The 17,989-nt window shown below is 41.6% G+C and overlaps 1 protein-coding gene across 1 annotated transcript in view; it reads right to left on the reverse strand.

Annotated features, from left to right (window-relative positions):
* DNAH5 (dynein axonemal heavy chain 5) overlaps positions 1 to 17,989 on the reverse strand; it is a 284,476-nt gene that overhangs the window by 134,794 nt on the left and 131,693 nt on the right. Inside the window, exon 35 of the mRNA XM_081232392.1 lies at positions 17,231 to 17,403. Coding sequence (XP_081088518.1) covers positions 17,231 to 17,403 — 173 coding nt within the window. The remainder of the gene's footprint in view (positions 1 to 17,230; positions 17,404 to 17,989) is intronic.

A 17,989-nucleotide genomic window follows, 5' to 3' on the forward strand; every position in this document is an offset into this window, starting at 1 on the left:
ACGCCCTCTCTGAACCATTACTATAAAACTCCTCACTACCCCCTCCAGATCGGGACACACAGTTTTGAGGGCATTAGCCCATTGTGGCCCCCTTGACCTGGCAAAGCAATAAAGCTATGCTTTTGTACTTCACCCCAAACTCTGTCTCTGAGAATTAATTTGGTGTTGGTGTACAGAGGCCAATATGCTGGCACCCAAAGCCTCTAGGACTTGCCTTTCAGAGACAAGCATGGATCTGCCAGAACATCTTCATGTACTTGTTGACATGATTCTCTCCAGAGCATTCTACATGTATGTGTACCTCACCCCCTCCCTTCTCTGCTTTCCTTTCCAGTCTCTGCTGCTTTCAAAAATCTCATCATTCATGAACGGGTTTGGACTTTATGTGATTTAGTGGCCTTTTAGCAGCTCTACTATACTTTCCTGCTTCCCCACTAGATGGCCATAAGCTCTGTGCTGTCAGGAACTACTTTTACCCCCAGCTATTTGCCTAACCCTTGTCATCTAGTAGTCTGTGAACATTTGTTGAATAAATGGCTTGTGCTGGTCCAGCCATTCACTTTTATCTGCTTCCTCCTGTCCCAGTAGCTACTAGAGTTAGAGATGCAGAATGTGACCCTGGCACCAAATGAACAATGACCAACCCCATGACCCAGGGCTCATTAGCACGCAAGTATAGTATTAAGTATTCATCGTGATCTAGATGCATTTCACCACACGTAAACCAGAAGTGCCTCCCGTTCCTATTCTTAAACAGTATTGATTCTAAAATGCTGAAAAACTTGTCAAGACAACAGGGTATATGCATCAGAAAGTTAATTATCTTTGCTGAGAACTTGGATTAGTTATAGATTCTTTGATTATAATCAAAGACAGGCTTAAGGAGAAATGAAAGGAAAGGTTGGTAAAGAATGTGTTATCAATGATTAACTCAATATTGAAAAAACACACAACCCAATCAAAAAATGGACAGAAGACCAAAATAGACATTTGTCCAAAGAAGTGATACAGATGGCCAACAGGCACATGAAAAGATGTTCAATATCACTAATTATTAGAGAAATGCAAATCAAAACTGCAATGAGGTATCACCTCACACCAGTTAGAATGGCCACCATTAAAATGTCTACAAATAACAAATGCTGGAGAGGGTGTGGAGAAAAGGGAACCCTCCTGCACTGTTGGTGGGAATGTAAATTGGTGCAGCCACTATGGAAAACAGTATGGAGGTTCCTTAAAAAACTAAAAACAGAGTCACTGTATGGTCCAGCAATCCCACCCCTGGGCATACATCCAGAAAAGACAAAAACTCTAATTCAAAAAGATACATGCACCGCAATGTTCATAGCTGCAATATTTACAGTAGCCAAGACACGGAAACAATCCAAGTGCCCATCAACAGAGGATTGGCTTAAGAAGATGTGGTGTGTGTATATATACACACACACGCACACACAATGGAATATTACTCATTCACACACACAAAAAAAAGAAATAGTGCCACATGCAGCAATGTGGATGAACCTAGAGAATATTAGTGAAGTAAGTCAGAGAAAGACAAATGCTTTATGATATCACATATGTGGGATCTAAAAAAGAATACAAATGAATATATATATATATATATATATATATATATATATATATATATATATATATAAAACAGAAACAGACTCACAAACATAGAAAAAAAAAAACTTACAGTTACCAAGTGGGAGAGAGAAGGAGGGACAAATTAGGAGTATGGGATTAACAGATACACACTACTATACATAAAATAGATAAGTAACAAGGATTTACTGTATAGCACGGGGAGTTATATTCAATATCTTATAATAACCTATAATGGAACATAATCTGAAAAAAAATAACTGAAGCAATTTGCTGTACCCTTGAAACTAACACAATATTGTAAATCAACTATACTTTAATATAAAAAATTCTAGGCAGTAGGCCAACTCCAGTTGGTTTCGGGACCCAGTTTGGGGGGAAAAAAAGATGCTCAGAGTCTGAAAGCTCGTGACGCAAAGCTGCTGAACGAAGACCGGGATCCGAGGGGACGTCCCCACACCTCCAGAGGCAGCGAGCAGGCAGCGGCTCCAGGGAGCTCAGCAGGCTGCCTCATCTGTTCTACTTGATGTACGTGGCTGCATAGGAGAAAACCCCGGGACTGGGGTTGTCCCTTCTGTAACTTGGGTCCTTGGATTGTTGGCAAGGGTAGAAGTCTACTGTCTCTACTGCTCTCCCCAGCCTTACTTCCACCAGCAAGAATCAAATCCCTTAAAATGGTGAAGATTGACAAGAAATTTTCCTCCATCAACACTTGCCTCAACTTCTGCCTGAAGTGATTGACTGGCCCAACAAAGCACCTTCTTTCAGGGTAGTATTAAAAAGCAAAGCACCCCGGAGGAAGATGGCGGAAGAGTAAGACGCGGAGATCACCTTCCTCCCCACAGATACATCAGAAATTCATCTACACGTGGAACAACTCCTACAGAACACCTACTGAACGCTGACAGAAGACCTCAGACCCCCCAAAAGGCAAGAAGCTCCCCACATACCTGGGTAGGGCAAAAGAAAAAAAGAATAAACAGAGACAATAGGATAGGGACGGGACCTGCACCAGTGGGAGGGAGCCGTGAAGGGGGGAAGGTTTCTACACACTACAAGCCCCTTCGCGGGCGGAGACTGCAGGTGGCGGAGGGGGAAAGCTTCGGAGTAGCGGAGGAGAGCACAGCAACAGGGGTGCGGAGGGCAAAGCGGAGAGATTCTGGCACAGAGGACCGGTGCCCTCAGGCACACACCAGCCCGAGAGGCTTGTCTGCTCGGCCGCCGTGGCGGGCGGGGCTGGGAGCTGAGGCTCGGGTATCGGCTTTCAGTCGGAGCGCAGGGAGAGGACTGGGGCTGGCAGCAGGAAGAGAGCCTGAAGGGGTTAGTGCACCACGGCTAGCCCGGAGGGAGTCCGGGGAAAGGGTCTGGAGCTGCTGAAGAGGCAAGAGACTTTTTTCCCTTTTGTTTCCTGGTGCGCGAGGAGAGGGCATTAAGAGGGCTGCTTGGGGAAGCGCCGGAGACAGGCACGAGCCGCGGGTAAGGCACGGACCTCGGAGACGGGCGTGGGCCGCCGCCGCCGCCGCGTCCCGCCGCCCGCCGCCGCGGCCCGCCGCCGCCGCCGCCACCGCCGCCCGCCGCGGCCCGCCGCCGCCGCCGCCGCCGCGGCCCGCCGCCGCCGCCGCCGCCGCCGCCGCCGCGGGGCCTGTGTGCGAGCGCGGGTCACTGTCCGCCCCGCCTTCCGGGGGGCCTGTGCACCCCGCCACTGCCGGGGTCCCCGAGACCCGGGGACGGCTTTCCCGGGAAAGCGCACGGAGCGCCATGGGCTGCTGCAACGTCACGCCGGCCTCTGCCGCCGCAGGCCCGCCCCACACTGCGCGCCCCTCCCTCCCCTCTGCCTGAGTGAGCCAGAGCCCCCGAATCAGCGGCTCCTTTAAACCCGTCCTGTCTGAGCGAAGAACGGACGCCCTCCGGCGACCTACGCGCAGAGGCGGGGCCAGGTCCAAGGCTGAGACCCGGGAGCTGTGAGAGCAGAGGCAGGGAAATCTCTCTGTGCAGCCTCGGAGGCAGCGGATTAAAGCTCCACGGTCCATTTGATGTGCCCTGCGTCTGTGGAGTGCATGAATGGACAGCGAATCATCCCAAATTGAGGAAGTGGACTTTGAGGACAAGATTTAAGACTTTCCCCCCTTTTCCTCTTTTTACAACGAATTATTCCAAATTAAGGAGGTGGACTTAGAGAGCAAGATTTCAGACTTCTCGCCCTTTTCCTCTTTTTACAACGAATTATCCCAAATTGAGGAGGTGGACTTGGAGAGCAAGATTTTTGATTTTTCCCCCTGCTCTCTTTTTGTGAATGTGTATGTGTAATCTTCTGTGTAAGATTCTCTCTGTATAGCTTTGCTTCCACCATATGTCTCAGGGTTCTATCGGTCCGGTTTTTTTTTTTTTTTCCAATAATTACTTTCTAATTTTAATAACGCTACTATATTTCATACTTTATTCTATTTTACTTTACCTGCTCTTTCTTTTTTTCCTACTCTCCCTTCCTCCCTTCCTCCCTCCGCTCCTCCTTTCCTTCTTTCTTTTTCTTTCCTCCCTCCCACCCTTCTTCTTTCCACTTTCTTTTTCTTTCCTTCCTCCCTCCCTCCTGTCTTTCTTCCTTTCCTTCCTCCCTCCCTCCCTCCTTTCTTTCCTTCTTTCTTTCCATCCTTCCTCCCTCCCTCCCTCCTTTCTTTCTTCCTTCCTTCCTTCCTTCCTTTCTTCCCTTCTTCCTTTCTTTCCCTCTCTCTTTCTTTCTTCTACTAATTCTTTCTTTCTACTTTTTCTCCCTGTTACTCTGAGCCGGGTGGATGAAAGGCTCTTGGTGCTGCAGCCAGGAGCCAGTGCTGTGCCTCTGAAGTGGGAGAGCCAACTTCAGGACACGGGTCCACAAGAGACCTCCCAGCTCCACATAATATCAAGCAGCGAAAATCTCCCAGAGATCTCCATCCCAACACCAGCACCCAGCTTCAGTCAACGACCAGCAAGCTACAGTGCGGGTCACCCTATGCCAAGCAACTAGCAAGGCAGGAACACAACCCCACCCATTAGCAGAGAGGCTACCTAAAAACATAATAAGGCCATAGGCACCCCAAAACACACCACCAGACGTGGACCTGTCCACCAGAAAGACAAGATCGAGCCTCAACCACCAGAGCACAGGAATTAGTCCCCCCCACCAGGAAGCCTACCCAACCTACTGAAACAACCTTAGCCACTGGGGTCAGACACCAAAAACAACGGGAACTACGAATCTGCAGCCGGCAAAAAGGAGACCCCAAACACAGTAACATAAGCAAAATGAGAAGGCAGAAAAACACACAGCAGGTGAAGGAGCAAGATAAACACCTACCAGACCTAACAAATGAAGAGGTAATAGGCAGTCTACCTGAAAAAGAATTCAGAATAATGATAGTAAAGCTGATCCAAGATTCTATTTCCATGATCCATAATCTTGGAAATAGAATAGACAACATGCAAGAAACAGTTAACAAGGACCTAGAAGAACTAAAGATGAATCAAGCATCGATTAAAAACACAATAAATGAAATGAAAAATACTCTAGATGGGATCAATAGCAGAATAACTGAGGCAGAAGAACGGATAAGTGAGGTGGAAGATAAAATAGTGGAAATAACTGATGCAGAGCAAAATAAAGAAAAAAGAATGAAAAGAACAGAGGAGAGTCTCAGAGATCTCTGGGACAACATTAAACGCACCAACATTCGAATTATAGGGGTTCCAGAAGAAGAAGAGAAAAAGAAAGGGACTGAGAAAATATTTGAAGAGATTATAGTTGAAAACTTCCCTAATTTGGGAAAGGAAATAGTTAATCAAGTCCAGGAGGCACAGAGAGTCCCATACAGAATAAATCCAAGGAGAAATACACCAAGACACATATTAATCAAACTGTCAAAAATTAAACACAAAGAAATCATATTAAAAGCAGCAAGGCAAAAACAACAAATAACACACAAGGGAATCCCCATAAGGTTAACAGCTGATCTCTCAGCAGAAACCCTACAAGCCAGAAGGGAGTGGCAGGACATAATTAAAGTGATGAAGGAGAGAAACCTGCAACCTAGATTACTCTACCCAGCAAGGATCTCATTCAGATTTGATGGAGAAATTAAAACCTTTACAGACAAGCAAAAGCTGAGAGAGTTCAGCACCACCAAACCAGCTTTACAACAAATGCTAAAGGAACTTCTCTAGGCAAGAAACACAACAGAAGGAATATACCTACAATAACGAACCCAAAGCAATTAAGGAAATGGGAATAGGAACATACATATCAATAATTACCTTAAATGTAAATGGACTAAATGCTCCCACCAAAAGACACAGAGTGGCTGAATGGATACAAAAACAAGACCCATATATATGCTGTCTACAAGAGACCCACTTCAGACCTAGAGACACATACAGATTGAAAGTAAAGGGATGGAAAAAGATATTCCATGCAAATGGAAATCAAAAGAAAGCTGGAGTAGCAATTCTTATATCAGACAAAATAGACTTTAAAATAAAGACTATTAGAAGAGACAAGGAAGGACACTACATAACGATAAAGGGATCAATCCAAGAAGAAGATATAACAATTGTAAATATTTATGCACCCAACATAGGAGCACCTCAATACATAAGGCAAATACTAACAGCCATAAAAGGGGAAATCGACAGTAACACACTCATAGTAGGGGACTTTAACACCCCACTTTCACCAATGGACAGATCATCCAAAATGAAAATAAATAAGGAAACACAAGCTTTAAATGATACATTAAACGAGATGGACTTAGTTGATATTTATAGGACATTCCATCCAAAAACAACAGAATACACATTTTTCTCAAGTGCTCATGGAACATTCTCCAGGATAGATCATATCTTGGGTCACAAATCAAGCCTCGGTAATTTTAAGAAAATTGAAATTGTATCAAGTATCTTCTCCGACCACAATGCTATGAGACTAGACATCAATTACAGGAAAAGATCTGTAAAAAATACAAACACATGGAGGCTAAACAATACACTACTCAATAACGAAGTGATCACTGAAGAAATCAAAGAGGAAATTTAAAAATACCTAGAAACAAATGACAATGGAGACACGACGACCCAAAACCTATGGGACGCAGCAAAAGCAGTTCTAAGGGGGAAGTTTATAGCAATACAATCCCACCTTAAGAAACAGGAAGCATTTCGAGTAAACAACCTGACCCTGCACCTAAAGCAATTAGAGAAAGAAGAACAAAAATACCCCAAAGCTAGCAGAAGGAAAGAAATCATAAAGATCAGATCAGAAATAAATGAAAAAGAAATGAAGGAAACGATAGCAAAGATCAACCAAACTAAAAGCTGGTTCTTTGAGAAGATAAACAAAATTGATAAACCATTAGCCAGACTCATCAAGAAAAAAAGGGAGAAGACTCAAATCAATAGAATTAGAAATGAAAAAGGAGAAGTAACAACTGACACTGCAGAAATACAAAAGATTATGAGAGATTACTATAAGCAACTCTATTCCAATAAAATGGACAACCTGGAAGAAATGGACACATTCTTAGAAATGCACAACCTGCCAAGACTGACTCAGGAAGAAATAGAAAATATGAATAGACCAATCACAAGCACTGAAATTGAAACTGTGATTAAAAATCTTCCATCAAACAAAAGCCCAGGACCAGATGGCTTCACAGGTGAATTCTATCAAACATTTAGAGAAGAGCTAACACCTATCCTTCTCAAACTCTTCCAAAATATAGCAGAGGGAGGAACACTCCCAAACTCATTCTACGAGGCCGACATCACCTTGATACCAAAACCAGGCAAGGATGTCACAAAGAAAGAAAACTACAGGCCAATATCACTGATGAACATAGATGCAAAAATCCTCAACAAAATACTAGCAAACAGAATCCAACAGCACATTAAAAGGATCATACACCATGATCAAGTGGGGTTTATCCCAGGAATGCAAGGATTCTTCAATATACGCAAATCAATCAATGTAATACACCATATTAACAAGTTGAAGGAGAAAAACCATATGATCATCTCAATAGATGCAGAGAAAGCTTTCGACAAAATTCAACACCCATTTATGATAAAAACCCTGCAGAAAGTAGGTATAGAGGGATCTTTCCTCAACATAATAAAGGCCATATATGACAAACCCACAGCCAACATTGTCCTCAATGGTGAAAAACTGAAACCATTTCCACTAAGATCAGGAACAAGACAAGGCTGCCCACTCTCACCACTCTTATTCAACATAGTTTTAGAAGTTTTAGCCACAGCAATCAGAGAAGAAAAGGAAATAAAAGGAATCCAAATTGGAAAAGAAGAAGTAAAGCTGTCACTGTTTGCAGATGACATGATACTATACATAGAGAATCCTAAAGATGCTACCGAAAAACTACTAGAGCTAATCAATGAATTTGGTAAAGTAGCAGGATATAAAATTAATGTACAGAAATCTCTGGCATTCCTATACACTAATGATGAAACATCTGAAAATGAAATCAAGAAAACACTCCCATTTACCATCGCAACAAAAAGAATAAAATATCTAGGAATAAACCTACCTAAGGAGACAAAAGACCTGTATGCAGAAAACTATAAGACACTGATGAAAGAAATTAAAGATGATACAAATAGATGGAGAGATATACCATGCTCCTGGATTGGAAGAATCAATATTGTGAAAATGACTCTACTACCGAAAGCAATCTACAGATTCAATGCAATCCCTATCAAACTACCAATGGCATTTTTCACAGAACTAGAACAAAAAATTTCAAAATTTGTTTGGAAAAACAAAAGGCCCCGAATAGCTAAAGCAATCTTGAGAACGAAAAACGGAGCTGGAGGAATCAGGCTCCCTGACTTCAGACTATACTACAAAGCTACAGTAATTAAGACAGTCTGGTACTGGCATAAAAACAGAAAGATAGATCAGTGGATCAGGATAGAAAGCCCAGAGATAAACCCACGCACATATGGCCAACTTATCTTTGATAAAGGAGGCAGGAATGTACAGTGGAGAAAGGACAGCCTCTTCAATAAGTGGTGCTGGGAAAACTGGACAGGGACATGTAAAAGTTTGAGATTAGATCATTCCCTAGCACCATACACAAAAATAAGCTCAAAATGGATTAAAGACTTAAATGTAAGGCCAGAAACTATCAAACTCTTAGAGGAAAACATAGGTAGAACACTCTATGACATAAATCACAGCAAGATCCTTTTGGACCCACCTCCTAGAGAAATGGAAATAAAAACAAAGATAAACAAATGGGACCTAATGAAACTTCAAAGCTTTTGCACAGCAAAGGAAACCATAAAGAAGACCAAAAGACAACCCTCAGAATGGGAGAAAATATTTGCAAATGAAGCAACTGACAAAGGATTAATCTCCAAAATTTATAAACAGCTCATGCAGCTCAATAGCAAAAAAACAGACAACCCAATCCAAAAATGGGCAGAAGACTTAAATAGGCATTTCTCCAAAGAAGATATACAGACTGCCAACAAACACATGAAAGAATGCTCAACATCATTAATCATTAGAGAAATGCAAATCAAAACTACAATGAGATATCATCTCACACCAGTCAGAATGGCCATCATCAAGGAATCTAGAAACAATAAATGCTGGAGAGGGTGTGGAGAAAAGGGAACACTCTTGCACTGCTGGTGGGAATGTGAATTGGTACAGCCACTATGGAGAACGGTATGGAGGTTCCTTAAAAAACTACAAATAGAACTACCATATGACCCAGCAATCCCACTACTGGGCATATACCCTGAGAAAACCATAATTCCAAAAGAGACATGTACCAAAATGTTCATTGCAGCTCTATTCACAATAGCCCGGAGCTGGAAACAACCTAAGTGTCCATCATCGGATGAATGGATAAAGAAGATGTGGCACATATATACAATGGAATATTACTCAGCCATAAAAAGAAACGAAACTGAGCTATTTGTAATGAGGTGGATAGACCTAGAGTCTGTCATACAGAGTGAAGTTAGTCAGAAAGAGAAAGACAAATACCGTATGCTAACACATATATACGGAATTTAAAAAAAAAAATGTCATGAAGAACCTAGGGGCAAAACGAGAATAAAGACACAGACCTACTTGAGAATGGACTTGAGGATATGGGGAGGGGGAAGGGTAAGCTGTGACAAAGCGAAAGAGAGGCATGGACATATATACACTACCAAACGTAAGGTAGATAGATAGTGGGAAGCAGCCGCAGAGCACAGGGAGATCAGCTCGGTGCTTTGTGACCGCCTGGAGGGGTGGGATGGGGAGGGTGGGAGGGAGGGAGATGCATGAGGGAAGGGATGTGGGAACAGATGTATATGTATGACTGATTCACTTTGTTATAAAGCAGAAACTAATTAAAAAAAAAAAAAGAGAAATCTAGAAACAATAAATGCTGGAGAGGGTGTGGAGAAAAGGGAACACTCTTGCACTGCTGGTGGGAATGTGAATTGGTACAGCCACTATGGAGAACGGTATGGAGGTTCCTTAAAAAACTACAAATAGAACTACCATATGACCCAGCAATCCCACTACTGGGCATATACCCTGAGAAAACCATAATTCAAAAAGAGACATGTACCAAAATGTTCATTGCAGCTCTATTCACAATAGCCCGGAGCTGGAAACAACCTAAGTGTCCATCATCGGATGAATGGATAAAGAAGATGTGGCACATATATACAATGGAATATTACTCAGCCATAAAAAGAAACGAAACTGAGCTATTTGTAATGAGGTGGATAGACCTAGAGTCTGTCATACAGAGTGAAGTTAGTCAGAAAGAGAAAGACAAATACCGTATGCTAACACATATATACGGAATTTAAAAAAAAAAATGTCATGAAGAACCTAGGGGCAAAACGGGAATGAAGACGCAGACCTACTTGAGAATGGACTTGAGGATATGGGGAGGGGGAAGGGTGGGCTGTGACAAGGCGAAAGAGAGGCATGGACGTGTATACACTACCAAACGTAAGGTAGATAGATAGTGGGAAGCAGCCGCAGAGCACAGGGAGATCAGCTCGGTGCTTTGTGACCGCCTGGAGGGGTGGGATGGGGAGGGTGGGAGGGAGGGAGATGCATGAGGGAAGGGATGTGGGAACAGATGTATATGTTTGACTGATTCACTTTGTTATAAAGCAGAAACTAATTAAAAAAATAAATAAATAAACTTAAAAAAAAAAAAAAAAAAAAAAAAAAAAAAAAAAAAAGCAAAGCAAAATAAAACCAATCAAAAAACAAAAAAGCCAAGTGGCTGCATTTAGTGGTGTCCTTAATGATATTTTAATAGTTACTTTCTCTTGTACACTCTGCATCAAGGATCGGAAATGTGAATGTCCAGAGATTTCAAAAAGGTATCTTAAATACATGAGTCAGTTTATAAATGTGGTAGAAATTGGTAAGATTTGTGGCAAAATGTAGAATGATAGCCAGATCTCAAGAATGGCGAATTATTGGAATATTGAGATAAGATCAGGATTATCAGATCTTCTCTGTCTTTTCAAATTAAACTCAAAATCTGGATTTTGATGAGAAATAGTTTGTAAATCTAACAGATATCTATATCAAATGCTAATTCACTTAATTAAAAAATAAAAATCATTCTGTAGAGTGAAAAAGTCTTGATAATTTTATGTTAAACATGGAATTATTTGTAAAAGTATAATTTGTCTCACCTTTAATAAATACATATTTTATTTAGACTTAAAATGTTTACAACTCTTGATTTCAGATAAATCAAGTGTGACAAAGAAAAAATAAATTAAGATATTTTGGAATACTCTTCTAACTGAATTGCAGGAAAGAACTGTATGAATTCTATCACTTTTTGCAATAAATTTTTCAAGACTAAAAAAAAAAAAAAAAAAAAAAAAAAAAAAAAAAAAAAAAAAAATTCTAGGGCTTCCCTGGTGGCGCAGTGGTTAAGAATCCACCTGTCAATGCAGAGGACACAAGCTCGAGCCCTGGTCTCAGGAGATCCCACATGCCGCAGAGCAACTAAGCCCATGTGCCACAACTACTAAGCCTGTGCTCTAGAGCCCATGAGCCACAACTCCTGAGCCTGTGTCCCACAACTACTGAAGCCCGTGTGCCTAGAGCCCATGCTCCAGAAGAGAAGCCACCGCAATGAGAAGCCGGTGTACCACAATGAACAGTAGCCCCCACTCGCTGCAACTAGAGAAAGCCCACATATAGCAACAAAGACCCAGCGCAGCCAAAAATAAATAAATAAATAAAATTTTTTAAATAAAAAATTCTAAACAAAAAAAAAAAAGAAAGAATGAAAAACAATAGTCATAGCAACACTGTTAACAATTATTAACATTTACTCAGTGGCAGGCCCAGTGCTGGGTCCCTACCTACATTACCTCTAGTCCACACAATGATTCCAAAAGAAGGGACTCAGAAAGGTTAGCTGTCTTGGCCAAGACTACACAGCCCAATGGCCAAGATCCAGGTATAACTCACGGAAGCTGTAAGAATATGTCAGAGAAAGAACACATGTCGTGAGGCCTGTCTACGTTTTTTTTTTTTTTTTTTTTTTTTGGCCACACTGCACAGCTTGTGGGATGTTAGTTGCCCCACCAGGGATCAAACCCAGGTCCTCTACAGTGAGAGCACAGAGTTCTAACCACTGGACCACCAGGGAATTCCCCTGTTTACATTTCTTATCAAGAAGATAAGATGTCTCCATCAGTTTTCAATTCCTCCTGCCCTCAGTCTTAAGTGATAGCAGTACAGCAAGTCCCCTACATACGAACCTTAAAGTTGCAAATTTTCAAAGATGCGAACGTGCGTTCCATCAACATCATGCATGAGTGAAATTGCAGCTTTCTCTCCATCTCCTATTGCTGACAATCCTTCAGCTCTACCACCTCCCACCTCCTCTCCCTCCTCCAGTCAGTAACTCTATTTGCCTGTTCACTCGATGCCAGCCCCTGGATGCCAGCTGTTGTACTGTACTTTTCAAGGCACCGTACTGTAAGATTAAACATGTTTTCTTTATTTTTTGTGTTTGTTTTTTATGTATTATTTTTGTGAAAAGTATTATAAATCTATTACAGTACAGTACCATATAGCCGATTGTGTTAGTTGGGTACCTAGGCTAAATTTGCTGGACTTACAAACAAATTGCACTTACGAACGCGCTCTTGGAATGGAACTCATTTGTATGTAGGGGACTTACTGTAGTAAGAAAGATTCCAGACTTCTCGACTTGTGCTCAGAAGTAGAAGGAAGGACTGGTCATGAAAAATACCATGAGCTTTTCGAAAAAGGCACTATATGCTTTTAGCTTATTTATTGACTATTTTATCATCTGAAATATCTGCAACGCCATCCAACTGACGTCACGTTTCCCAGAGACTATCACTATCAACATTGTTGAATATTCACAGGGCAGTCAGTGAAAAGCTGACAAGATGTCAAGGTCTCTGGCCTTTGTTTTATTCAAGTATCAATCTTAGTGAGGAATTCTTTTGTAAAAAGGCAGCCAATCTTGCAATGCAATCCCAATGACCAGCAAAAAATGGTGACTCACTCCTCCCATAATCAACTTAGAGAAGAACAAACAAGTGAACATTTAGAGTGAAACAGGGGGAAACAAACTTTAGGATCACCTCCACTTACATACTTTGCTTTTAAAGTTCTCAAGTTTTTTGATACAGAAATATATACAAGACAATGAATACAGTGAAAGAATCAAGTTGCAAAAATGTTTGTATAATCTGATACCTATATGTGAAAGTTAAAAAGAATCCTGACATATAAGCATTTGAAATTTCTTAGAGAGAAAATAAACTACTAATCATTTTGAAAAAATAGAAAAATTTTCCTCTCATATTTTCCATTTTATACCTTTAGGTACTATTTAATTTTTTCACCACAAAGATGTGACTTTGAAAATAAACATTTCTTCATTCATTTGGGAAATTTTTTTTAGTACCTATTATGGAACAGGACTGTTCTAGGAGCAGTGAATAAATCACAGGAAGTCTATACCTCAAAGGATATACCTGATATCCTCAAGGAAGGAAATAGACTATTCAAAAGTAGAAAACAGGAAAAATAAAGCTGGTTAGGAGTGTTCAGGAGTGTGGGGATTGCTGCTTCAAATGTGTCAGGTCCAAAGACCCATGTGCGATGACATTCAATCGGAGACCTGGAGAAGAGGAGGTGAGCTATGCCAGTATCAAAGGGAAAAGCGTTCCCAGTTAAGGCAACAGCAAGTGCAAGGGTCCTGAGGCAGCAGTGTGCTGAGACTGTTCAAGGAACAGCCAAGGAGCAAGTAGCTGGAGCTCAATGAGGAAGGAGAAAGAGTAGCAGGGATCAGATCATGGCAGGTCTTATAGGCCAATGTAAGGACATTGGCTTTTACTTTGGGTGAGATGGAAAGACAGTGGAGATGAAGGCAAAGGGATGACAGGATCTGACTTATATTCCAGTGTCTGAATTGAGAGGCAATGGCAGAAGCAGGAAACCAGATAAAAGACTATTGCAGTCATCCAGCCTAGACATGATGGTGGCCTGGACTAACATGATAACAGCAAAGGGGAGAAAAGTGGTCACATCCTAAGTGAGTTCTGAAGTGGTGGTGACCAAACTTGATAGATTGGATAATAAAGTGAGAGAAAGAAAGGCATCAAGGATGCTCCAAGGATTTTGGCTTGAGCAACTGAAGGATGGAATTGCCATTTACAAAGCCAGAGAAGAGGGCAGTTTTGTGGGGGGACAATCAACCATAAGTGTGAATTCCCAGTAAGCATCCAAGAAAACATGTCACATAGGCAAGTGAATGTATGTGTCTGGAGTTCAAGGGAGAAGTCCTGTCAGGGTGCAGAGATTGAGGAGTCCACATCTAGATGATATTTAAAGCCATGTGAGATCACCTGAGGAGTGAGTGATGGAGAAGAGCCTCGGTGCGTTCAGTGATTAGGGGTCAAGAAGATGAAGAGGAACCAGTAGGAGACGGTATGAAGGGACAACCAGAACAAGAGGAACTAGGTGAATGTTGTGTCCTGGAAGCCACATGAAGAAAATGTATCAAAAAGGAGATAGCGATCACCTATGCAAATGCTGCTGACTAGTCAAGGAAGGTCAGAACTAGAAATGATCGTTGGCTTTAGCAACATGAGGATCTGGGTGACTGCCCTACTCGGGGGAAGAAAGTGTGATGGGCAGAATAATGGTCCCCCAAAGATATCCACATCCCAATCCCTGGAACTTGTAAATATGTTAACTTACACAGCTAAAGGGACTTTGCAGATGCAATTAATGTGAAAGGCCTTGAGATGGGGAGATTATCCTGGATTACGCAGTGGACCCCATCTAATCTCATGAGTCCTTAAAAGGGGAAGAGGGAGGCGGAAGACTGGGTCAGAGACATGAGACGGGAAAAGGAAAAGAGACCGGAAGCATGAAGGAGCCTCAACCCATGGTTGTGGCTGTGAAGATGAAGGAAGGGGCCACAAGCCAAGGAGTACGGCAGCCTTCAGATGCTGGGTACAGACCTCAGCTGACAGTCCGCAGGGAAGTGGGGACATAGGTCCTGCAACCACGAGAAAAAGAATTCTGCCAACAAACTAAAAAACAAAAAGCAGATTCTCCCCTAGAGACTCCAGGAGGGACCACAGTCCTGCTGACACCTGATGTTAGTCCAACAAGGTGTGCGCCACATTTCTGACATATGCAACTGTGAAATAATTCGTGTTGTTTAAGCTTCTAAACGTGTGGTCATCTGTTATGAAAGCAACAGAAAACTAATCTATAGAACCTGAATGGTGTGAATTCAAGGTAAAATAGATAGAAAAAACTGTGATTTTGAGGCGTTTTGATGGGAGTACAGAAATGGGAGGGAAACTAGAGGATTCACGGTAGAATTTCCTTTCTGGAAGCCATTATAGCACATTGTACGTTGATGAGAATGATCCAGCGGAAAGTGAAAATTGATGATGCTCCCAGAGAGAAAATAACTGTTTCAGTGGAAGGTGTTGGCTTTGGATGGCAGCACAAAATCCATCCCTAAAACCAGGAGAGAAAGTGGACAGCATAAGCATAGGGGCTCGGTTGGCAGACATGATGGTGGGGAATGAGTGCAGGTCCTCTCCTGTGGTAGCACCTATCTTCTCAGTAAAACAGGAAATGGGGCCTTCGGTCGAGAGAGGAAGGGAGGGGAATGCTTGAGGTTTGCAAGGAGAGAAGGTGTGAAATCGCTGTTACAAGTGTTTCTAGGAATTCTCCACATTTTGTCATTATTCACCTCTGCACTTCAAAACAAAGAGAACAACTCCAAAAAGACATCCAAAAGCATCCAGTAGAAACCATCTTTTGTAGAAAATAAATATATGGTTACCAGGGGATATGGGGGGGAGGGATAAATTGGGAGATTGGGATTGATATACACACACTACTATTGACATATATAAAATAGATAACTAATAAGAACCTAGTGTGTAGCACAGGGAAGTCTACTCAGTACTCTGTAACGGCCTATATGGAAAAGAATCTAAAAAAAGAGTGGATATATGTTTATGTACAACTAATTCACTTTGCTGTACACCTGAAACTAACATCTATAAATGAACTAAACTCCAATAAAAATTTAAAAAAGAAAAAAAGAAATCATCTTTAATGAGACATAAGAAGGAATATGGAGTGTATGAAGACAAAGAAAATGTGAGGAGAAAAGGACAGTAAAATCTTCTGCTACTCCTCAATCCTCAGGTAAAAGTGAGCATTTCATTCAGTATCACAACTGAGCGGAGGGAAAAATCTCACAGACAGGGCTATTACCTCAAACTTTTATACTTTGTCCGATAATATTTTCAATCTAATAGCCCAGGGGTTCATCCTGTGAAAATGATTGATATTCAGCTTTAGCTTCTCCTTAGGCCCAATGTTGATTTTAACACTCAGCCATTTTGTCCAACATAAGTATTCAAAGCATCCCTGAACAGCACATATACAATTAGCTGATGCCACAAAGCTCAAATTAAACTAAGTGAATTACAGGCTATTAGCCATGGAGGAAGGGCCCCTAGAGATAACCTAGTACATCTTACAGATGAGGAAACTGAGTCCAGGGAAACTGCATGGTGGCTCTGGCTAACACAGTTGGTAAAAGGCAGAGGGCAGGACAGGTCAATGTCCTCTCCATCACGATTCACCAATGTTCATACTCAATTTCTTTCCTGCTAAAAAACCACTTTATTATCTCTGTAATGACAATAAGTGCCACAGTTCCCTAAAGCAGCCCTCAAAGCCCATGGTGATTTGCACCTATTGATACATAGCGATTAATTCGCTTTTTTCCCATTTGATGTCCACGGAGGTCATTTAAACTTAGACTCTATAAGACTGAAGGTAAAGGAAGCAAAGTCTGTTTTAGTCACAAACCTACTAAATTCCATGTGAAGACATGTGTGTAAAGCTAAACATACCGTATTTCGAAGACTTTAATATAAAAGAGCCTGTAAACCCTAAAGAGACCATCAGCCAAAAATCCCTTGAGCACCTGGAGAGAATTAGAAGGTTGGGGGTGGAGGAGGGAGAGGTTGAGGATTCACAGAACCCTTCCATCACCTGTCTGTGAGGGGAGTTATAACGAGCCTGTCAGTGCAGCCTACAAACTCATTCTGGTATATGAACGGCACATCTGTGATGTGAATCATCATCTTGTCGGAATCTTCGTTAAAATAAAATCTGCACTGTTTCAGCCACTCGAAGTCTGTAGGGCTCTTGATATGCATGTGACACTGAAATGCAAAAGGTATGTGTTAAAACTGAGATGAGAACCGCTTATTAACGATATGCATTAGCATTCAGGTAGATCATAATGTGAAGTTAATGGAATGCAAAGACAGCCCAACTACTTGGGAGATGTCAACTACATCACCATCCAACCCATTCATTTATTGATCAGCAAAAAAAGATACTTTCAACGATATGAGAAAAGGAGAAGTTAAGAGAAACTAATTGTGGCCCTCAATTTAAATAACATGATCTATTTTAAGAGGAAGGTGTTCATTTCTTAAATTTCACCCTTAAAGGTCCAATACCACAGTCCTAACCATGAAATACAACCTATGAAAAAACACATTTGGCTTACAAAGATAGAACTAAACAATCTCATTAGGAAAAAAAAGTCATCGCTTATGATTATGATAAAGTACATTCTTGGGGGTTCTTTTTAATCCGTTAATTACCCTTCCTAGGATTTGCAGCAGGCCAAAATTTCTAACATCTAAATGGCAGGTTATTGCCCAGCAATGCTTTTGTCTGAATATTTTTTTTTTTTTTTTCTTTTTGCGGTATGCGGGCCTCTCACTGTTGTGGCCTCTC

Source organism: Mesoplodon bidens, assembly GCF_964165515.1.
Source record: "Mesoplodon bidens genome assembly, chromosome: 4".
Taxonomy (NCBI): Eukaryota; Metazoa; Chordata; class Mammalia; order Artiodactyla; family Ziphiidae; genus Mesoplodon; species Mesoplodon bidens.